Source organism: Talpa occidentalis, unplaced genomic scaffold (genome assembly GCF_014898055.3).
Source record: "Talpa occidentalis isolate TD23 unplaced genomic scaffold, MPIMG_talOcc4v2.1 talOcc4.16, whole genome shotgun sequence".
Classification (NCBI taxonomy): Eukaryota; Metazoa; Chordata; class Mammalia; order Eulipotyphla; family Talpidae; genus Talpa; species Talpa occidentalis.
Window position 1 is genome coordinate 40,091,427 of NW_023601653.1, and position 23,806 is coordinate 40,115,232.

At 42.9% G+C, this 23,806-nt stretch overlaps 1 protein-coding gene across 6 annotated transcripts in view; it reads right to left on the reverse strand.

Moving 5' to 3' along the window:
* Positions 1-2,612: 2,612 nt before the first annotated feature.
* Positions 2,613-23,806, reverse strand: part of RESF1 (retroelement silencing factor 1) — a 30,481-nt gene continuing 9,287 nt past the window's right edge. For 3 of the 6 annotated variants that reach the window (XM_054696271.1, XM_037514064.2, XM_054696272.1), the window contains 5 exons: positions 22,109-22,201; positions 16,758-16,813; positions 6,821-11,885; positions 5,419-5,502; positions 2,613-3,360 (listed from right to left, as the gene is read on the reverse strand). In XM_054696271.1, the coding sequence (XP_054552246.1) occupies positions 3,194-3,360; positions 5,419-5,502; positions 6,821-11,828 (5,259 nt within the window). In that variant the 5' untranslated portion in view covers positions 11,829-11,885; positions 16,758-16,813; positions 22,109-22,201 and the 3' untranslated portion in view covers positions 2,613-3,193. Of the gene's footprint in view, positions 3,361-5,418; positions 5,503-6,820; positions 11,886-14,125; positions 14,730-16,757; positions 16,814-22,108; positions 22,202-23,806 lie in introns of those variants that run through there. The other 3 variants (XM_037514065.2, XM_037514066.2, XM_037514067.2) reach the window with 2 other exon arrangements.

Here is a 23,806-nt window from a genome sequence, read left to right on the forward strand (position 1 = left end):
TGACCTGGCTGTGTAAGGTAACAGGACTTTGGAAAGTCAGTAAGAAAACATTTAAAGTAATTGTTGACGATCTCTCCTTCGATCTCCTGCAGTATTTGAGTATTTGCACACTTGCTTTTTCTCATCTTTTCTAGACTGTAGTTCTTAAGAACTTGCTTTAATCTTTGCAGCTTCTATAATAGCACTGCGCTCTCCAAAAATCTTCAAACCTATTTAATGCTTGCAGATTTAATTTCATGAAATAAGATGTATGTAACACGCCATATACATGTAACCATACAGGTGGATCTGTTGCTGTATTTTTTTCTCGGGACTTAATTTATCATTGCTTTGTCTGTAATCAATTCTTCAGAAGTCTAATTTCATCTTTGATTTTTTCACTCGTGTGTTGCTGTTTTCAGTGACCTTCTTCCTGGATCTTCATTGACCTTTCACTGAGGGGCTTGTCTTCATTACGTATGCATGAAGGAATTCAATTGCTGCCCTAAGTCACAAACACTTTTTAGAGTCTGAAAACCTTTGTACAATTTCAATAGCCAAAAAAAAAAAAAAATCTTGTATTTGAAGTTAATGTCACCAAATATCCACTGGTGCCTAAATGGTTCTTGTCTAACATGTGTCACAAGCAAAGTGAATATAGTGACTATTGGAAGTTAGACTGAGTCAATTCAATATTTACTTATATGCAATTCAAAGTGCCTTGTATGATACTCTTCAGATCATGTAAATCTTCTATGAAATGCCTTGTACAACTTATTCTTGCAGCAGTGAAGCAAGACTTAACAAATATATCTTAATTGTCCTGTTCCTACATCATCATTGTAATCCACTGAGTAATCAGGAGTGTCAGGTTGGTTTTTTTTTTAAAGATTTATTTATTTATGTATACAGAGCTGGGGTGTAGGCCAGAGGTGCAGGGGGTGGGGAGGTGAGAGGATTCACCAGAGACAGAATGGGAGCAGAACATATGGATTGACTGAAATTCACTGTTGAGGGAAGCAATTGGTGAGACAGGAGATCAGCTTCACCATGTGGATCAGCTCCCTGGCCAGGGATCAAACTCGTGCTGCAGTGGCTGCTGATAGCTTCATAGTACTGAGACTAACCCCTTGTACCATCAGGGAGGCCCCCAGTGTCAGTTTTTATTGTATGGAAATTGAAGAAAAATTCAGTTTTTTTATACAAAAATAAACCAATTTCATGGTTATATAACATCTTATGAAAAATAATTTATCAAAACAAAAAATTGAGTCTAACATTGTTTTGCAATTTGCATCTTTCAATGAACAGTTGAACACAATTTACTTATACATCCATCTGATGTTGAGCTCCACCATCTTGAAGTACATGAAGGAATCTGATCTTGGATAGACAGCTTTTAACATGGTAAAGGAAAAATGTTTACAGTCTTTTCAGATAATCATGCATTCTTCTTTGACACTGTACAGAAAAGGTTGGTTGCAGTATGAAAGCTAAAACAAGGCACTTTTGGCTTATTCTAAACTCGGTTGATATACCTGGTGTTCTAAATAGATCTATTCAGCATGCACTGGTCATCAGAAACTACTGTTTCACTAAGTTATGCATATCTTCCAAATGCTAACACAAGCAGTACATATCTAAACTGATAGTTGGAATAGTCCCATCAAATTGAATGTCCAGGTAGTAGGACATCAAATTCGGGATCTCGATTCAAACATTCCAAAATTCTCATTTTTTCTTGTAAAGCTGAAACATGATTGGCGGCAAATTTATTTCCTTGAACTGCCAAGTAATTTGAGAAAAATAAATGTTGACATTCTATCAAGTAATGGGACTAGTTCAGAAGTCAATTATGTTATTCCTTGACAACCCATTAAAGCAACTAGGCTCTGTCTCTGCTTCAGATTCTTCTGGAATGCATGAGGCAGTTCTTCACATGTGCTTCCTATTTCATCACTTAGAAAACTTAAAAGACTCAGTCCTGAAATGATACTTAAAAAATAACTTATTCTGCTTCATCAAAAACATTCAAGTTCATGTTTAATTGTAAGAGTTTCCTGTAATGAAGACCTCCATGACTGGTGTCACGAGGACTGAGAGTCTGGACTCTGCCTAGACTACTGCTTTGGTGCTTATGACCTCACTGATCACTGAATCCTGACATGAAATCATCCCAACACTCCAGACGAGCAGAGCTACTTTTCCCACAGAAGGAGAGGCCACATTTTTTGAGAAGCCATCTTCTGAATTCTTCAGAATGCATTTTACTTGTGATGTCACAAAACACAGGAGTTACCATCATACAGACTTTGACATGTACAGCTCAGTCTATGTTGATATTCACAATAGCAAAATTTAAACTACATCCATTAAACAGGCACGTAGCTCTTAAAACAAGAGGAATGACACATTTTAAGGATTATATCTTATCTTCTGTGCTTTCCTACAATTTCCTAAACCCTAGTAAGGTATTTGTTCTCCTGAATGCAACCTGAAAATGTTGCACTTGTAACAGACAAGTTACTTGTAACAGTAACTTGTTCACTTGTAACAGCCTAACATTTCTTCTTTGAAAAATAGCTTCCTAAATAGTGTCAGTGTTGTAAGGGTAGGAAATCAAGCACAAATCACACCAGTATGATTTCATACTTTTTTGTAAAAAATAAATGTTTATTTCAAGTATGAAAAGTAATGCTTAAACATTATCCCAAAATTGTGTTCAGCATAGCAAGTATAAAACAAGACTTCTGACAAAAAGTTTACATGTACAAAATACTTAAGAATATTCTTTGACATTCACAGTGAGCATTTTGAAAAATAAGTTTTGCTGATAACTTTTAGAAATAAAAATACATTTACAGTCCCGGCTAAAATAAATGGCCTTTATCCCAAAGAGAGGCTCCCTCAGGATACAGTTAACATTTCAAAATAAGACTTAAGATAAAAAATTCCCTTTAAATGATGACAAACTGCGTCAGTCATGATGAAATTCAACACCTTACAGTGTCTCTGACAAATAGCATTCATGTCTTACATTTTCTACTCACAAATAAGATTCTCACGACATCATAATTAAATAATTTCAATGATATACACAACCCAAGTGGTAGCCAAACTCTTTAGTGTTCCCAGGTAAGTAGTCTGAAGGGGAAAATGCCAGAAATTTTCTGGGGGCGATTCCAGAATGAGCAGATGAACTAAAGTCTCAAAATTATTTTAAGGGACTGCTACCAAGGCTTCTGCTTCTCTTCTCCATGTACATCTTTTTGTAGGTTTGAAACATTGCTTTTGAATCCTTTACTGGATTTTGTCCTGTGTCAAAGCCATCTGCACTGAAGCTTCTTTTGGAGAGTCTTGAATTAGTCAAAATATTATTGTCTAAGGAAACAGAAATGTTATTGACTTTATTACCCTTCTGGCGAGCGACCAATACATCATCAGGCAAAATGAGCGGGACACATGCGTCCTTCTCTGGAGTAAACAGAGCAAAAGTTAACCCTAAAAACATTCTTGTCTAAGGAGACAGAAACACTGACTTCAGTGTTTGACAGAATGACCAATCAACACACAATCAACCAAAATGAGGGAACATGCCTTCTTCTCTGGAACAGATACCAGGTCTTGGTGCTGCCTGCCCACCACCTAGGGCTTTCCCTCTAGAACTATGCCCACACCCTTGGGATGTCCTGCTCTGGTGCCTGTTTTCTACTCTTGTCCTTGTCTTCACTGCCCAGGGCTGATCTGCTCCTCCTGCATCTACTCTCAACAAAACCTCCAACCACTGCAAACTCACCAATGTGAGTTTCGTAGTATTTCTCTGAACCAGCAGTAGAGAGACAGCAGCTGCAGCATTCCAGTGAGCAGGTGGGTGCTTTTAGCATGCTGGTCGCTGGGCATGCTAAGGGGGCTTCCTTAGGCACTGGCTGTTGCAATCTCCTCACTCTCCGCCTTTGCTAGGTCCAGCTTTCTTGCTCCGGTTTCTAGATGCGCCACTACCTCAGCAATTGTTCAGAACACCCACACCTCATGCCTCCTCTAGCCACTCCCACCCAGGTGGCAGTGTGGTTTCACCATTTCCTGCCTGGGCCACCTCAGTTCTTCTCCATCCTCAACACTGCTGACGACTGGGGTAGGGCTGTCTCTCTGCTGCTTTCCATCCTCTTCTACCTAAACCGACTGAGAACAGATTCCACAGCCTGCTTCTGTGCTCTTCTTTCCCCCACTGGGGTCTCATTGCGCTCTCTGCCCTGGTTTTGTTTCTGCTGCTGCTCTGGCTACCTCTGAGCCTCTAGCTGTGAAGGGTCTTCTGAGTATGTTCAGCTCCAGACTCCAAACATATCTCAACGCCTTCACGAAGTGATCGGTCTCTCTCCTGTTGTGAGGACCAATCTCCAGGCCCATCTCACCTCTTTTTTTGCCTTCCTGTGTCAACATCAGAAGTGGTTTTTCTATCTTTAAATCTCTAACTCATTCCCCACTGATTTAGAGTGCATTTCCTCTTCCTTTCATTCAACCTAAATTTTCTCCTACCTGCACCTTCAGAGCACAAGAGTCAGCTTCTTCCCACCCGCTTATGTGCATGTCTAAAGCCCTCAACTCTTGTCATACTTCCTCTTTTAAAAATAAGCTCCTCTTCATTTCCACACCAACTGTAAACCCTCGACTTTGCAGGTTCATGCAACCAAAACTAAGGTTAAAACTCTAGGCCTCAAAGCAAAATACATTCATTCCATGAATTAAATCAGATACTGAAAGCTCTAGATTTTCTAGTTGGACTCTCAGCCCAAATCCCACACCTACAAGAAGCAATTTACTCGAAACACCTGCCTCTCATCATTAAAATAATTCAACTTCCAGTGAACTTTGAAGAGAGGGGACTAGGTTCAAGAACCTATTCATCCTCCAGTCAAGTCACTTTTTTCAATAATCTCAATACTCACTGATAAGGTGGGAACATGCTTCTCTACTCTGTTTTGATAATAACATGAATTAACCTACAAATCACCCAAAGTCGGGGTTGGCACCGAGTGTGGCTTGTAGGTCAAGCCTAGCCTGTAGCCAGTCTCAGCCAAGCGCCCTTAAAACACAGTCCACATTCATTCGTTAGTGTGTGGCCACATCTCACCTCAATTCCAGGGCTGAGAGATTAAGAGTCCTTATCACCTGCAAAGTCTAGTGCATGCTGTCTAGACCGACAAACAAAAGCCACGTGACTCCCTAAACTACTCCACTGTGATATTTTTTGAAAAGAAATAGACCCGTGCTTCCCCTCCACAGCGTGACTGAGGAGATGGGAAGCCCAGCACTCAGACACAAACACCAAATCATTAAAAAACATACAAGGGTTAACCTGGACTTCACCTTGGTTCAGAACAGAACAAAGCTTATGACAGAGCGCCACATGAGTAAGATAAAAACTTAAATAGATGGTTTTACCTAAGTCTTCGGTGGCTTCCGGCATCCTTTTCTCCTCAGTTACACATTTTAACCAGTCTTCTTTTGTACTTTTTATTCCTGAAACTATGTAAATATTCATTTTCAGATCTCTAGATATTGCTACACATTTCTTTAGTACTATTATGAAGGAAAATCCTATCAGCCTAAGATAAACCTTAGAAAACATTAGCACTATTCACACATAACTAAAAGGGGCTGGAAAAACGCTTTGAAGCGCCTGAATAGCACACAATTTGAAAAATAAGCTATATTTAAGGATTCCCTTCACTATGCAATTAGTTGTTTCCCCCATTTGGGTGGAACATAATTTATGGGGGTGCTAGGGGCTGAGATGGAGATGCCCCCCACCTTTATCACCTCGTTGTTACCCACACGCCTCTACACTTCAGATCAGATTTGAAGAATCCAGCTAAGGACCAGAGGAGGGCCTCCTATGTGGCGCAGCGGTTGAGCGCTGGGTTGTGAAGCCGCCCGCAGCCTCTGCGGCGCCGATTCAATCCCCTGCTACTCCCCGGCCACCGGAGGGGGGTCCTGCTGGCGCACGGACCTCTCCTGCCGCCCGCTGCTCCCCTCAGCGGTGTACTTCGGTCCTTCTGCCTGCTCTGCTCCCCGCTCTGGCTCTGGTGAATTCTCTCACCCTCCCGCGCTTCTGACTGTACCCAGTGCTTGCATAAGTAAAATTTTAAAAAAAATACAAAAAAAAAAAAAAAAAAAAAAGGACCAAGAGAATTCACCAAGACTTTACAAACATTTTAATGCTGTTTATATTTGCCCATGTGGTACTGCAGGTTCAGGTACCCCAACAGATGAAACGGAAAGCACAGGAGCGGTATTTCCCATTCAATTTCTTTAGTTTTCTGGGCTTCTTAGCATAATGGCTAATATGCAAAGCCACAATCCGTGTTTCCTTAGGGCACAGATACTTAGCTATCCATCCCCTCTCCTTCCTGCACTACACTCATTCCCTCAACTAACTGACCACCATGTTTGCCATCTGGGCTCAGGGACTCTACACTGGCCAGCTGTCCCACATCATGAGCAGACTAGGTCACCACCAGAACCTCGTGGTAACAGATTTAACAAGCCAAACCATTTCCCTAAGTATAAAAAGGTTTCACTAACCAGTTACATATCTCCTTATATTCAGACCCAAATTTCCCATATACCACGGGGCTTCAAAATTATGGGAATAGAACAGCAGGCCGTTCACATATACGTGAAACTTTCTCTAACTCAGCACCAATTCTTTCCTCCAGTGTGGGCTTCTTGGTACAATGTCACCTTAGTGTGCGAGATGCAGTCACATGGTTCCCAGCTACCCAAATGGCTGCGGTGCCACCCAAGAGGCACCAGGGACACCATTAAAACACCCATACTGCACCTTGCAAGGGCGCCTGCTCCTTCCTGGGACAAGGTTTCAGGTCTTTCTGGTCTTCTGCAGAGCTCGCATTCTTCATCATGCTGTCCGGGCACAGCTTAAACTCCAGCATGCTGCGACTATCCGAGGTCTCTTTCCCAGGCAAAAAGCTCTTAGGTTTACTTTCTGGTCTCTCTTTATCTCTCCCAAGTTTCCTGGGTGAACTGTCCAATTTTGTGAGACAGATGCTTTCCCTTTCGGTGCACTTAAAAGCGACTCTGTTCAGGTACCGCTTCCGTTGATCCTTTGCATGGGAAGACATCTGGCCTAAAGCACCTTCACTATTCACGCAGCTGGCGCTTTTGTCTACTTTGGTTTTATCTTTCCACATTTTATCAGACGGCTTCCCACCAACTGCTCCTTTAATACTTTTTGAAATGTGTGTTTTAGATTCCTCAGAATGGTGGATTTTGAGGTTTTTGCTAAGGCTGGTGCAAACATTTGACACTTCTTTAGAGGTCTGCCCACCGCCGCTGCTGCTGTGCCTCATGCTCGACTTCCCACAGCTCCCTACTCGCAAAGCGAGCTTACTGGACCTCATGATTTGATAATCACGAGACCTACTTTTCACATACTTTTTCTTTGATACTTTCACACCCATTGCTTCTTTATGCTTTTGCCTTTGGATACATTCTGCTGTTACAAGCCTACTCATTTTAGAAGAACTCTCCGTAGAGCTTGAAGTCTTAACTTTCGAAACTGTCTTCTCTTTAACGCTGGCTCTCTCGCTGGAGATGGGCAAAGGATGACATTTCACTGTGCCATCTGTCACATTTTTACTCTGCTCATGTTCATATTTCTTCTTTTTTATCACTGAATCAAGTACACTATCCTCATCTAACTTCCTTTTTTCCCGTTTTTGGCTGGAGCCACCAGCTTTCACCTTCAATGTCCTGTCCTCTGGTGACACTTGCTGTGCCAGAGAACCTGTTGTCTTCCTGTGTGGCTCTTTATTTTTATTTGTCAAACCCACCCCCTTTGCTTGTACTAGGTGCGAGTTTGGTGTCATGTGTTTCTTCTGTAGTTTCTCCTGAGAAGGTTTTGTCACTTTATTACTGGAGTGGAAGGTGATCTCATGAAACTGTAATTTTCCACTTCTTTTGTGTCTTTTTGAGGAGTCTTTTTTTCTATCACTTTTCAACTGGCCTGATAACTCTTGTTCTGTCCTTACTGAGTCATTATGCTTTGTTTTAGATTTCTGTTTAATAGTCTTGCCCTGTTCTATTTCAGACAGACTGTTTTTCCTGTCTGGAAAAGAAAGAGAAATCCTCTGATTGTTATCTGGAGGATCATTAGCTTCAACAGGGATAGCTTGATCAGAGGTTCTGTCTCCTGGTTTACCGTCCTTTGTCTCCAAAGAACACCAAGTTTTCTCTTTTTCTCTAGCTGAAGTTTCGTCCTTTATGGAATGACACTGGCATCCAGGAATTCCTTTGTAAACCCCCGAGAGCCACCCCAGTGCACAGCAGCGGACGTCATCTTTCTCAAGATCCACTATTACACAATCAGAATTGTCTCCATCCCCACTATGGGCTTGTGGGACAGTCTGGCTTCCTTCTTTGGGGGCAGGCACCTCTTTTTGAGATTCTGTGACTTTTTTTGCCTCATGAGGCTGATCGTCCTGTTCGGGAAATAGTTCTCTCATTTGCTCTGAACTTAAAAGTGTAATTTGTATTTGGTCTGCTGAGTCTTTGGAGTCACAAGCAATTTTCTCACAAGCTTGATCTTTGGAGACTTCATCCTTTTTCACTTGGGGCACAGAATCCTCACATGTATTCCTAGCTTCAATACCAAAAGGAAACTCTTTTAAAAGTTCCGACAGCTGGTCATGCAGGTATGAGACAGAGGTGCTCTCATCGAGAATCCCGCTGCCCACTGGATCCTGGGCAGTGTTGTCGCAGGGCATGTCCGTCTCCTGAGGGTGACCACCCTGCTGAGGAATAGCTGAGGGACACGCATGGCCACCAGTGTCCTCACTAGTGATGTGGCCTAAACTGCCTTGCTCTAGAATTCCACTGTTTGTTTCAACATGTTTTAAAGAGGATGATTCAGGAGGATGGGGTGACTTGGACTCATCTGTTATTTCATGTGAAACACCTGTGCCCTGTTCAAAATTGCCCTTTTGAAAACCAAAGTCTTTTTTCTCTATGATGTCATCTAGTTGTTCTTTCTGTTGTCTACCATTAACTACTTGGTGACTAGGTAGGGGTTTCTGTGGCTCAACCTTTTGCAAAGGGGGCATGCTGAATATCTTCGCAATTTGGGAATTGTAAGATATGTCGCCTTCTACGAGAGAACAGATGCTGTCTATCTGTAAGACATCCCAACCTCTTGACCCGAGGGAGGGGAGTGCACTAGTCACCTGATAGTGGCTGTCTGGTTCTGCTTTTATGTACTTCCACTGATCTGGATTAGGTATATCTTCTGAAGTAACATTTGCTGATTCCATTTGCTTTTCGTTCTGAATCACTGGGAAAATTTTGGAGCTTGGTATAGTACTTGCTACTTGGTCATTAACGTTCAAAGTAGCAGTATCTTGCCTATCTTCTGCCAACTTATTTTGTAAGCTACAAACACTGCCTTCCTTAATAACAGGATACACTGCTTCAGGTAAAGCCCCAGGTGCCATTTCTTTGACAGGCAATGTTTTGACATCTGACAGAATTAAGGGTGACACTACAGCAATCTGAAGCTCTGTGCCCTTTGTCACAGTTACACTTGATGACTCATAGTTCTGTACTGCTGTCGACAATGTTGTTTCTTGCAAGCTATTCACCATCTTAGTCTCAGTATTTCCCGCAACTGGCATTGGACTCTTATCACAGATTTCTACAGCCTTTGACATTCCAGTGGCTGTTCTCTGTGCCCTTGAGTCACAATGCTGTTTCTCTTCTGTGGGCTCTGAAGGCTGCTTTTTCCATAGAGAAAGACATGTTGCTAGCAATTCCATGGGACACTGACCTTCACTTTGAGAAGACATTCCGGTTGCTGAGGATTTATGCTCAAGAGAAAGGTTGTCTGAAATCTTAGCATTTACACTACAAGGACCTGGAGTTTCCATGGTTTTTAAATTCAGTTGGTTACCAGTGACTTGGGTATTTGGAGTTATTTCAGTACTATGTAGGTTAGTATCCTGAAGTATTTTATAATCATCATTTACTAATTTCTGCTGAGTTGTATTATTTCCAGCTTCAAGTAAACTGAGTATTAGAGGATGTTTACTTCGATATTTTTCAACAGATTCCTCAAAGGATGGACAAAGAGTAGAATGAGGAAGAAAAGTGGCTTCAAAATTTTTTGGTGCATTTTGCTCAGTATTGACAGAGTTTCCTGGTGAAAATTGGCTGTTGCTTGATGTTTCAGGGGTGACTGGAACAGTTGCTGTCTTTAAGGAAATCAGACCTTGCAAGTCCTGAAAGTGGCCTGGCACTAGCAATTTTTCCATACAGAGAGGATTGAGAAAAACTCGGTTAAACTTTTTACAACTGGTGTTGGAATTCGAAGTATGGTGTGCTCTATTGTTTTGTTCTGCAGATTCCATCACAGTTGGTGGCTTATCCTGTACCATCTCTGCTGTGACTTGAGTTACCTGTGGTGCAGACTGACTTTTGGCAGTTTTTTTAAGAGTTAACTCAGAATGTTGAGCTGAGTCACTGTAAGGGGGATTAGTTGTTTTAATACAACCTGCTGCCATCAGAAGGTCTTTATTAATTTTAATTTTCCTTGCAAGTTCTGAAAACTTCTTTTTTATTTCTACTAATGTTTTAATATCCCTAACTAGTTTTTCTTTTGTGGCACTTGTGTCCAGCACTTGAGTTGAAGGTAGGCTACAAGAATCCATTCTTTTCTCTTGATTGTTTTGAGTGAGACTCTGGGCACCAGGCACAGAAGATCCAACGGGTTCGCCGTAAGGCTGGCTGACGTTGGCACGCACTTCCAAGTCACAAAAATTTCCAAGCGTGCTGACATTTTCATTAAAGTTTTGCCACTGCTGTTGAAAGCCCCTACCAAAGTCTTTCCTCAGTTCAGGTGAGTGTGTTTCCTGGCTCTGAGGCATGTCCATGGTAGAGTGTTTAACCACAGGCTGAGGACTTTGCAAAGGCTGTCTTGGGAAACTGCATTCGTAAGGAGGAGGGGGTCTTTTGTTAGCTTGAGTAGCTGCATATGGGTATGATGGTGCAGGTGCTATGGGCTTTGGCTCATAAGTCAGTGCAGAATTTGGAGGATGACTATTTTTAACTTGCAATGATGTCGATGACACAGAGTTTTGTTTTTGATGAGCAGGATCTTGCAAACAGCTTCGTGATGAATAAGTGTACTGCTGTGGAAGTGGCCTGTGTTCTGGGTAAGTCAATCCACTGGCTGCATGCTGCTGGGCCCAATCACCCTGGGGCAATAAAGACGGGTTAAGTCTTGGAATTCCTTGATAAGTTACAGGAACTCTTACAGAGTTAGAAGGGACCATTTGAAGTTGCACAGAATAGGTGTCAGAGGTGACGTACTGATTTGGCAGTGCATGCAAACTGGGGGTACTGGTTCCAAAGCTAGTTTGATGGGTTACAGCAGTGCCTGTGTGAGAAAGCATAGAATTCCTCGATGATGAGTTTAACCAGACATTTTGTGGAAGTCCAGGAGACATTTGGAAGTTGTGATCGAGTTGTTTGTGTCCTTTAACATTTGTATATGTTATTCTTTCCACTGAAGTTTGTGAGGTCATAACTGCCTCACTATGCATATTAGAAAGAGGCATCTGTTGAGTTTTATAATTTCTGATATTGACCTGTGGCTGTGAAACTGGATTTGAATTACTGAGAAACATACAAGCATCTTGGTTACTTCCAGGATAGTTTAAAGAACTCTGAGGTGTTGTGTTCAGTGTGGGTCTTAAAGCTTGCTCCAAAAAAGATGACGACTGTTTCTTACGATATGCGGGTCGCAAGGTAGCTTGTCCTGGTTTTATATTCCAACTCATGGTCAAGAGGAATTAGTAGCAGTGTATTAACAGTCAGTTGTTCTGGATATCAGGAATCTGTAGGAAAGAAAGATTTTCTGTTTAAATAAAAAGCTGTTCTGTGTGGATAGAAAAGCTAAGAAAACTAGACACCAAAACTGTCTATGTCAATCGTAAATCCTGGGAACTCAGACTAGACAAAATCTCACCTTTTTTTTTAAATAGAGGCATGTTTTATTTATTTATTTGTTTGTTTGTTTTGTTTATACAAGCACTGGGTACAGTCAGAAGTGCGGGAGGGTGAGAGAATTCACCAGAGCCAGAGCAGGGAGCAGAGCAGGCAGAAGGACTGAAGTACACTGCGTGCGGCAGGAGAGGTCTGCGCGCCATGTGGGACCCTCCTCTGGGGGCTGGGGAGCAGCCGGGGATCGAACCGGCGCTGCAGAGGCCGTGGGCAGCTTCGCAACCCAGCGCTCAACCGCTGCGCCAATGGGGAGGCCCCAAAATCTCACCTTTAATGTGGGCAAGAGGAAAATTCAAGGAGGAAGCAACCATAAAAATGGCAAATATCAGTAAGATTTCTGGAATGTTTAAGAGGATTCATTCTACACAATTCAATTAGTATTTTATTTGTCACATTTAAGCAGCAATTATTTTCTGCTTTTGCTTATTTTAACTAGGTCTTTATTCTTCATAACTTCTGCTAATTATAAAAAACATTCAAACATAAGTGAAAAAAAGCCCTCACTGTCCAATCCCAGGGTCAAACTCCCAGAATCATTACCTTGTCTTTTGCCAAATTCCTCTACATAAGAAACCACTAACACATAAATAAAACCTCATTTTTCAAAGCAGATGGAATCCTACAAACACACCATCCAGTCTGCCTGGTCATCACGACTTTTTCTTCCTGTACTTTTATTACCTCATCTAGGAGATATGACCTCACTACACATACACCTACCTCGGCGTGAGCAACACATTTGACTTTATGGATTTATCACTATTTAACCAACCCAATGATTTATTAATTTAATAGATTTCACCATTTTAGTTTGTGCTCTTGCAAACTACCCTACTACTAAGCATTCCTGTATGCTTTTGCATTTGTGTAAAATGTTTCTGGAAATTCCTTGATATAAAGTCAATGTGTCAAAAGACAAAATTAATGTCATCAAGAGTGTCAAACTGCCATCCAAAAACGCTGAAATCATTTACATTCACCAAAGGTATCCTCACACATCTAAAACTGGACAGATTCATAACCATAATAAACACAGGAGAAAGATTTAAACAAAACCAAACCAATCTGATTTAACATATATTAACAGCACTCCCAACAACTGCAGGGTACACTTTCTTCCCAAATATACATGGAAGCTTTACCAATACTGACCATGTGGCCAAGCCATAAGCACATTCCAAAGAGTTAAATAATTCAGATTGATTCACAGAGGAATTAATCTAGAAAGTATAGGAAAAAAGATAACTAGACAACTGCCAAATAATGGAGCAATAAGAAGAATGCACTTTACTTTCAAGCTGAGAGAGAGACAGGAAGGACATCTCTTCCCCCACTTAAGGTTAGGGCTCTACCAGAGGTTAGGGCTGCAGCCTGTGAATTCAGGATCACCCAATGCAATCCATTACAAGTTACCAATCCCATGTTTACGTAAGACTGTGGGGTAACAGAGAGCATTAAATAGATTTATTTAAAAAGAAGGCTCGAAAACAATCTCTGCATTCAGCACTCCAAATGAGACTCACAATCGGTTAATATCCAAGGAAAAGAAATTCAGACAGTGAAATTAAAACACATACAAAAAGAGAGACTCAACAAATTGCTTCTTCAAAAGCAATTAATAAAAATCAGTTAGCCTCTGAAATATAAATAAAAAGAAAAACACAATATTGGAAAAAGATCCTAGACATTTAAGTGATTACTATTAGTTTTGAGTGACTTTACCCCAAATACATTTAAACTTCAAGTGAAATGGAGAAAGTCCTTTGAAAACACACCTAACATTGTAAGTCTAACATTGTAAGAACACCGAATCCCTCTAAAGAAAACACACCTACAATTAAATATTTATGTACAAAAAAACTCCATGGCCCTATACCTGGAACAAAATGGAGCAAACCCAGGAGACTGGGGTTGACTGGGTTATGGGTCATAACCCACAAGCTTTAAGAACACAGGACATGACCCAAAAGCAGACACATGGTGAGAAAGAACAATAACAGGCTTTATTCACACAGGGGAAAAGGGAGAGTTGAGAGGGAATTTACAGGCTGGCACATGGCCAGATGCTATCTACCTGCCCCAGGTGTCATCCACTGAGCAGAGACAGGTCCAAGATGAAGCTGCATGTGGCAAGATGGTGGCTTCTCCAAGGACACCCATCCTCACCTGCACCAAAGTACCAGCAGTTCAACTGCCAAAGCCCCTAACAGTTCAACTGCCAAAGCCCCAGTAGTTCAACTGCCAAAGCTCCCAGCTGTTCAACTGTCAGAGCCCCAGCAGTTCAACTGTCAAAACCCTAGCTCCACCCCTACTTCCCAATGGTCCTCCAGTAAAGATATCAGTTGGTGGAGTCTGGAATGTTCCACCTTCTAGCATCAAGTTGGCTGTAAATGCTAGCCATGAGTTTGGAAATCACAGCTCTCTGTTCCTCTTACAACTGAAGTATTCTTTAATCACTTACGGAAAAAACCCACAACCAATATCAATCATCTAATACAAGCTCTTTTAAAGGACAAGAAGAGGGGATACTTCAGTTTCTTTATTGAGGACGTCATTACATTTAAAGCTGCAAGAAGAAAAGTTAAGAGCCCGGTCTCTCAGAAACAAGGATGCTAAAATTCTTAACCAGTATCTAGTGTGATACCAAATAGAGTGATGTAGGAAACAGCTAACACATCACAGCCACTCTGGATTTATTTTAGGAATACAGAAAGTATCATTTAAAAGTTAAATTATGCTAATTTAAAAAAAATTTCGATAAATGCAAGAACTCTTGATAAAATTGTCTATTCATGACAAGAACATCTATATACCAAGCTCAGAATAAAGAAATTTCGTTCATTTATGAAACTTTAGACACTAAGACAAAGATGCCACTATTACTCCCATCTACTCATCACTGTACTGGAAATCCTAGCAAGGTTAAGAACTGGGCAGGAAATCATAAAACTGACTATTCATATAAGTTATGTAGAAAATCTAAAGTAATTTACGTATCTTTTATAGCTATTAAATTATAAATTACTTAAGACTAAGTCAATATACATGACTAGACTGGCAATTAGGAAGAAAATACCATTTCCAATATCATAGAAAATCAACTACTTAGAAACTCAAAGATATGTGAGAATACCATGTTCAAATACTTGAAAGCACTGTTAAAAGAGAGCAATTATCAGTATTAATCTATTGATTCAATGTAATCCCAGTGAAAATACCAACAGATTTATAGGCCGCAATTTACAAACTGATTCTAAAATTTACATGGAAATGCAAAAAAGGCCAGGATAGGGCCTCCCCAGTGGCGCAGTGGTTGAGCGCTGGGCTGCGAAGCTGCCCGCGGCCTCTGCAGCGCCAGTTTGATCCCCCGCCAACGGGCGAGGGTCCCACATGCGCGCAGACCTCTCCTGCCGCCCGCTGCTCCTCTCAACGGTGTACCTCGGTCCTTCTGCCTGTTCTGTTCCCTGCTTGGCTCTGGTGAATTCTCTCACCGTCCCGCACTTCTGACTGTACCCAGTGCTTGTATAAATAAATTAAAAAAAAAAAAAAAAAAGGCCAGTATAACAAAGACACAAACTCCATACATATGGAAAATGTACACTCTTAATTAGGAGGTGGGAGGATAGAATGGGGAGTCATAGTAGATTCGCTCACAGAAGTACAATAAGGTCAAAGAAAGTTTGTTGGATTAAATTAAACAGGCCCCAAATTAAAAGCTGTGTACATTTCTCACATGGCCTCTCCCCAGAAAGTTCCTTGTAACTTTAGACTGATAAGACAAAGCTGTTCAAAGTACCTTATAACGCTCTTCCATGTGACTGATGAGGTAGAAGTCGCACACACAGTAAAAAGCACACAGTTGAAGAGTTAGTCGTGACTAATTAAGGTTGCTAAGTGAGTTCACAGGGTCTGCCCTACACCCACAGGGCTGAGGTGCTCAGGAGAGAGACAGCGTCTGCATGAAGGATGGGCCTGTGGGGCTCAGGGAAGGGAGCTGGCTGCTACCCAAGGAGAGAGGCCCCAGGAGAAATCAACTCCTTGAACTTGGACTCTAGAACTGAGAAATCAACGTGCTGTTAAAGCCCCTGTGGTCATTTTGTCAGGGGGCACTAGCAGGGCTGAGAGAGTTCACAAGTGGGACTAAAGTGAGTAATAAGGAGTTATTTCTTTTCCTTTCTCTCCTTTACTGGCACAGAAGAAAACAAGCCTAGAAAGGCATCCCTAAATGACCTAAATTAGAGGGAGGAAACACTTCTCACTTTGGTCCTGACTGTATTTTTAGACCATGTAAGAGTAGACCGTCAGATCGGTCTCTCAGTGGGGTTGAGTCTCAGTGCTATCAAGCTATCACCACTGTGGCCTGAATTCACTGCCCAGCCAGGGAGCTGACCCACATGGTACAGCAGACCTCTCCTGTCTCGCCCGCTGCTCCCCATAGTAGTGGATTTCAGTCAATCCACCTGTTCTGCTCTCCACTCTGTCTCTGGTGAATCCTCTCACTCCCAGCACCTCTGGCCTACACCCCAGTTCTTGTATGCATGCATAAATAAAAATCTTTTTAAAAAAAAAGGTAAACTGTCAGAGAAAGAGGGACAAGACATGTACGCCCCATCATTTTAATTTCTCCTGCAGAAACAAACTCTTTGGCCCCCAAATCTCTAGCCCACCCCCTTGGTACCCCTCACCTGGGCACCAGTTGCACTCACCTCACAAGCCCCAACACCAGTGGCTCTTAGAATCTTCTCTGCACGTCAAGAGTTTTCTGGGGGTTAAAAAAAAATAACATGGACAGATTTTACTTCATGAACACAGACATCAGATTCCACAGTGAGTAGCAACTGTACTTCATTTGACTGGAACTTAATGTCTATTGGAAGTGACTTTACTTTCCCCTTCATAGGCCTTTTGCCTCATCTTTGGTCCCTGGTAACCTGAACTCACACACACCCCCTCCCAGCTCAGCCGTTTATCTTTCAGGAGGGGAAAAATGCCAACATCCATCATCTCATCACCAAATCTACAAAACACACATCCATGGACATGTGCTCTGCATTAGAGATAGTGGACTTGTGTTTTTTTAAAATCCTGCTCCCTTTCCCTTTGTTCCCAGTAGCAGCCTGTTCCCACCAGGTCCAGGTCAAGCACAAAGAGTTTTAAAATAATTAGTGCTTGGGCCCCCCTGGTGGTGCAGGGATTAAAGTCAGCACTATCAAGCTATCTCCAGCTAATGCAGCCTGAGTTCGATCCCCAGCCAGGGAGCTGACCCACTTGGCGCAGCAGACCTCTCCCATCTCACCCACTGCTCCCCTCAGCAGTGGATTTCAGTAGATCCTCCTGTTTTGCTCCCTACTCTGTCTCACGAATCCCCTCACCCCCTGCACCTCTGGCCTACACCCCAGTTCTTGTATGCATAAACAAAAATAAATCTTTTTTTAAAAATGAGTGCTTCCATGAAATAAATAAAAAATACCTAGTGCAGGAAGAATGGGGCGTTTGCGAAATTTAAAAAATAAAAAAAATTAAAAAAAAAAAAAAAAATACCTAGTGCAAAAATCGAAATTAAAACATGAAGAAATTCACTTAATGCAAAAGTAAAAAAGAGAAACAAAAGAATAGAAAACAAGTAAAGAACAACAGACATAAATGCAGTAACAATGATTTTGAATGGACAGAACAACCCACAACAGAGGATGTCAGGCTAGATTTAAATTAAAAAGCTAGTTAACTCTATGCTGTTTCTAAAAGACACACCTTAGATATAAACAGATTGAAAGAAAAAGACAAAAAAACACCTGAAAACAGATGCCACAGGACAGGTGACTATACTATTTATGGTCCAGAACAGACTAGAACAAATATATTAAAGATCAGATGAACAATTTTATATCCATGAAAGGGTCACTCCACCAAGAAGATAGAATAATGATGAAACAAGTACGCAACTAACAATTAAAATCAAGAAACAAAAATGTAAGGCAAAGACAGGCAATCTGCCAGAGTCCTAAGACTTCAATGTCTCACTTTCAATAACTGGCTGAAAACATCCGCAAGGGAACAGAAACACCAAGCATGTCATGCAGCCTATGATTCCAGTGGGGATTCAAACAGGGTGAGTGCTGGCTGCCATGCAGGTAGAGGTGCTCTCCTGTCTGTCAGTCACTGGACTGGATGGAAAGGTCGAAGCAGCCTTGTAAGGGGGGCCCAAAGGTACAGCTGCAGCCTGCATAGCGGAACAGTTCCAAGCTGCAGTAGCCCAAGATTCTTATTTTTCTGTTGTGGGAAACTCTTCTAGGAATTTCCTTGCTCTGACTGGCTCTAAGAAAATTAGCAAGCCCTGACAGTGATCCCAGACACAAGCAGTTTCTGCAGTCCCAAGCTGCGGGTTTTGCTGTTGGCACAAAGGGCCAGGCTCATGTTGAGGCAGGCAAGACGTGGTGTGCCAATGGTGATAGAGTGTGAAAGCCAAGCTGGGGGATTTCAGAGCCCCCCACACCACTATTCTAAGGAGAAACTCTACTGACGTGGCCTGTGTGTCATCACGGAGTCTAAGTTTTTAATTAATAACAAAAAATCTGATATCCTGTAAACAACCAAAGTCTACCTTTAGGTGAGACAATTAAGGGAGAGAAAATGGCTACAGAGGTTCTACTCCCAACATGCACGTGGATGTTCCATGTTAAATTTAATAAAGAGGGCCTCCCCGGTGGCGCAGCGGGTTGAGCACAGCGCTATGAAGCTGTTGGCAGTCTCTGTAGGGCCGGTTTGATTCCTGGCCGCCAGGGAGATTCCCACATGGAGAGGCAGACTTCTGTCGCACCAACTGCTCCCCTTAGCAGTGTACTTTGGTCCTTCTGCCTGTTCTGCTCCCTGCTCTGTTTCTGGTGAATTCGCCCACCCTCCAGAGCCTCTGGCCTGTACCCCAATGCTTACATAAATATCTTTTAAAAATAAATAAATCTAATAAAGACCACCTTATGGTCAAGAAAATGTTTCTGTTAAAAACATCCTCAGGTCTCCCTGGTGGCACAGGGGTTAAGTCTCAGCATTATCAAGCTATCACCAGTCACTGCAGCATGAGTTAGAGATCTCTGGCTAGGGAGCTGACCATGGCGCAGCAGACCTCTCCTGTCCGCTGCTTCCCACAGCAGTGGATTTTAGTATATCCACTTGTTCTACTCCCCACTGTCTCTGGTGAATCCTCTCACCCCACCATCCGCACCTCTGGCCTATACCCCAGTTCTCGTGTGCATAAATAATAAATCTTTTTTTTTTTAAAAATCCTATAGCCATACAATGCAGAGAATGTGGCTTATTTGACAAAGTGTCAACCCAGTAGTTTCTGATTTATAAGTTAGCCTTACGATGGAACATCACAAAGTAAAAACTATCCTGAAATCATTCCTCTGAGTAAGAAACAGAATCACCATCTATTTTCAGCACATGCATAGCACACACCTGTGGACAGAATTCTGAGCAGGGATGGCTACCCCATGGTGATCACGCCAGGGCCTCAGCAGGTCAGCCAGCACAGCAAGAACTACAAAGGTGAGCTGCAGTCTCAGTGAGGAGAGCGTTTCGGACACAGGAGTGACCACTGATTATCAAACAGGGATGCTTTCAGAGTGACTATGCTGTCCACAGCCATGATGACATGCCCGGGGAGAACATCAGGTACCCAGAGGTGTGGTCCAGAAAGGTCTAGCAGGCTCCAGCCACCATCAAAGCACAGCGGCTCAACACCTAGTCAAGTCCCCAGCTACATGTGTATATGAGAAGGTGCTCACCTCTCCTTCCCATCAACGCCAGATGTCAGCACTACATGATTTCACCTGTAGGTATGTCAGCACCTCAGAAATAAAGCACTTCTACATATGCATGTATTCAGGCATGTGTACACAGGTACACGTACACATACATATATTCATACACACACACACACACACACACACACACAAACACGATAAAAAACTCTACTCAACCTAAAGAAAACCTAAGTCCATTCTGACATTTCTAACTGAACCATCACCTTATGACTTCACCTCTAATGTGTCCCACAAACCCAACTTTACTTGAAGAGAGGAACCAAAGTGGCTGAATTGAGAAAAGAATTATTTTCCTATGAAAATTTGTCAGGAAAACGGCAAACACCAACGCTGCAGTGTGAAAGATACTCTGTGGGAATTAGAAAAGCAGCGTGACTCAACCCATTCTGGCGCTGGCTTCTTATGCCCTTTGCCATGAGAGAAATAATGGCAAGACCCACCGATCCCAGGATATATGCAGGTAAGTCAGCCACTCCTACTTGGAGTGCTGCCCAGAGTCCATGGAGTCCACCAGATACCCAATGCACAGGAACAGAATCTGCAACCCAAAAATGTGTCTCCTTGATAGTGGGTTATTTTAGGGGTGACTTTTCAGAATTGACAAAGAAGGGTTCTAAAAACAGAACAGGTTATCTTTTGTACTAGATCTTTACATATAAAATGAAAATCTCCATTTCCAAAGGAAACACACCCCACCTGGACAGGGGGTGACCCACTCTCACTAGCCCTAATCAAGGAGGAGGCAGCAACTAATTCATTTCACCCAGACCCCGTCTACCATGGCTGACCACCCCTTGCCCCCACACCTTTGTTTTTACCTGAAGATGAGATTTAAGGTGGTGCCTCAGGCATCTTACAGAATTATTCAATGTTTCTGAGTTTCTCCCACATAGACAAGAGGTATATGTTATTTCATCTTTGTTGTTTTGTTTTTTTTTTAAGATTTATTTATGTTTATGCACACAAGAACTGGGATGCAGGAAGGAAGTGGGGAGGGGTGGCAGTGAGAGGATTCACCAGAGACAGAGTGGGGAGCAGAACAGGCAGATCTACTGAGATACACTGCTGAGGGGAGCAGTGGGAGGGACAGGAGAGGCCTGCTGAGCCATGTGGGTCAGCTCCCTGGCCAGAGAGTGAACTCAGGTCACAATGGCTGGGATATCTTGATAGTGCTGAGACTGATGACTCCTGTGCCACCAGGGAGGACCCTATTTCACTTGTTTTTCCTCCTGTTTTATAAGAGATGTCACAACAGTCAATTGTTACAAGGGCATACAAGTGGCTTTTCTTCCATTATACCACCTCAAAGACACATTATGCACTCGAGGGGCGGCAGCCTCAAACACCTAGATCCAACGACAGTCTCAGTAACTGAAACAGGCTTTCTTCCAGGGCCACACCACCCCATCCAGCCAGTCCCCAGAAAGGGTAGCCTGAAGGCAAGGACAGGTGCCAGGAAAGAGGTCTCTGGGAAGACTCAGTTGTCCCGTGGCTACACAAAGGCAAACTTGATTGGTAAATTTATAAACTAAGCCTCCATTTCTTGTCCAGCAGACAAGTGTGGGGGGCTTGAGTGGATCAAGGGAGTGGATGGACTGCCTTAGGAACCTGGACATAGAACTGAAGATCCTCTATGCTAATTCTGATCACCAGTGAGGACACACCCAAGACTACTCACCCTAACCCCAGATGCCTAGAGTTTAGACAGAGTCTCATTCAGGGCCAAGCACACTCTTCCTATCTTCTCTTAGTAGTACATTTCAATAAATTTGCCTTTTCTGTCCTCCACTCTATTGCTGGTGAATTCTTTCACCCCCACACCTCCCACCTACACCTGCCACTCCCCTACAACACTGAGGAGGTGAGGTCCAGACACCAAGGCAGTGGGCACTGATGGTCCCGTGTCCCCACAGCCGCCCCAGAGAGCTCAGTCCCCGTGGCAGGTGGCCAGAGGCCTGCCAGAGACTCGGTGTTCCCAGGGAGCACCTCACCTCACAGGGACCCAGAAGTGTCCTGAAGCCAGAGAAGGAAAATGAGCAAGAAACAATAAAGCCCTAGAGAAAGTCACTGTCTCACCCCTCCCTGTGAAATCATGGCATAAAAGGAATAGGAAAAGGAAGCAAAAACAAAACAGAAGAACACACACAACTAGTGTTTGCCACTCAGGGACAAGGGCAGCAAACATCTTATTCTGTGGGGGCACAAGTTGTATTCCAATTGCGAGCATAACTCACCAGAAGAGGAGCCAGTTCTGTATTTGGGAAGGTGGACAAACTCCTTGAGTGGAGGTGAGATTCTGGAGAGCCGGTTAAAAAACCTACAGGAATCTGACAGAATGGGGAAACCTGGTTAGTCTCCACCGTTACTGGATCACCTTCTCGGGTTTACCCTGTTCCCTTGAATGGGTTATGCCAAATTCAGCTAAGGCATTTTGCTGGCATGAGGCTCAGATCCAAATTTCACAAGACTCAACTGAGATTCATGATATAAGACGCCAAGTATCAGGAGAGACCTAAGTACAGAATCACCTTCCTATGGTGGGGTTAGGTCTTGACAGACCCAGCCATCAGTTAAATTAAGAGTTTTAACTATAGTCTAGAAAATGAAACTCCTTAGATCAGTGGCCAGTGGTGATGCTGAGGGCCATGGGCTGATTAGAATTGGATCAATGGCTTCTGATCCATCCACTCCAACCCCTGGGGTCTGCCATGTTCCTTATTTCTGCTGGGTGGGAGATGGAAACCACCCAATTGTGAACTAATTCACCCCATGCTCTATACTCTCTCGGCCATACCACTTATTCCAGTGACACCAACATGCAGGAAGACAACATCAGAAACGTGGCTCTGAGTCCTTAAGGCAATAATGAAGTAGTGACCCACCCAAGATGAACTTGTCATTCAATAAACGCTTTCAATTGGTTCAACTAAAACATATGGCAAAAACTGAATGCACAGATGAAGACTCTTATTATTTCCCCAAGCCAGACTTTATTTATGCATACAAGAACTGGGGTACAGGCCAGAGGTGTGGGAAGTGAGAGAATTCACCAGAGATAAGAGTGGGGAATAGAACAGGAAGACTGACCGAAATACACTGCTGAGGGGAGCAGCAGGCAAGACAGGAGGGGTCTGCTGTGCCATGTGGGTGGCTCCCTGGCTGGGGATCGAACTCGTGCTGCAGTGGCTGCAAATAGCTTCATAGGTTGCGTCTTACCCCCTTGCGCCACCAGGGAGCCCCCCCAAGCCAGACTTTAAACAGTTATGTTAAAAAATACAACTAATGTCACTGTTTTGTTATTGTTTTCTGTTGTCTTTGGAAAACAGTTACTGAGAGTAATCAGTAATCATGTATTGTTGCCGTTAAATACTATAAACTTCTTAAGTTTTGCCATCTAATACAGGCAAATGCTGGTATAATCTACATCAACAAGTGTTCTCCAGGGTCCTGAAGGATTTTTAATATGCACAAACAATTCCTGAGACCATATGTCTGCAGTTGCATACAGGAAGTACACCTACCTACTTAGACTGGACCTACACACACCTGCTCTGCCAGGCCTATAACCTTTAACCACGAGAATACAACTATTAAAGAGTAAATCCACAAGTTGAGTCTTGGGGAAAAACACCAACTAAACTGCTGTATTTTTAGCTAAATTAACCTAGGAAAAAACTCAATTAAATTCAGGAACAAAACAGGGACAATTACTACAATCTTACAGACAAATGTTTAAAAAAGAGGGTACTGAGCTTCCCCGGTGGCACAGCGGTTGAGCGCTGGGTTGCGAAGCCACCCACAGCCTCTGCAGGGCCGGTTCGATCCTAGGCTGCTCCCCGGCCACCAGAGGAGGGTCTCGCATGGCACGCAGACCTCTCCTGCCGCCCGCTGTACCCCTCAGCAGTATACTTTGGTCCTTCTGCCTGCTCTGC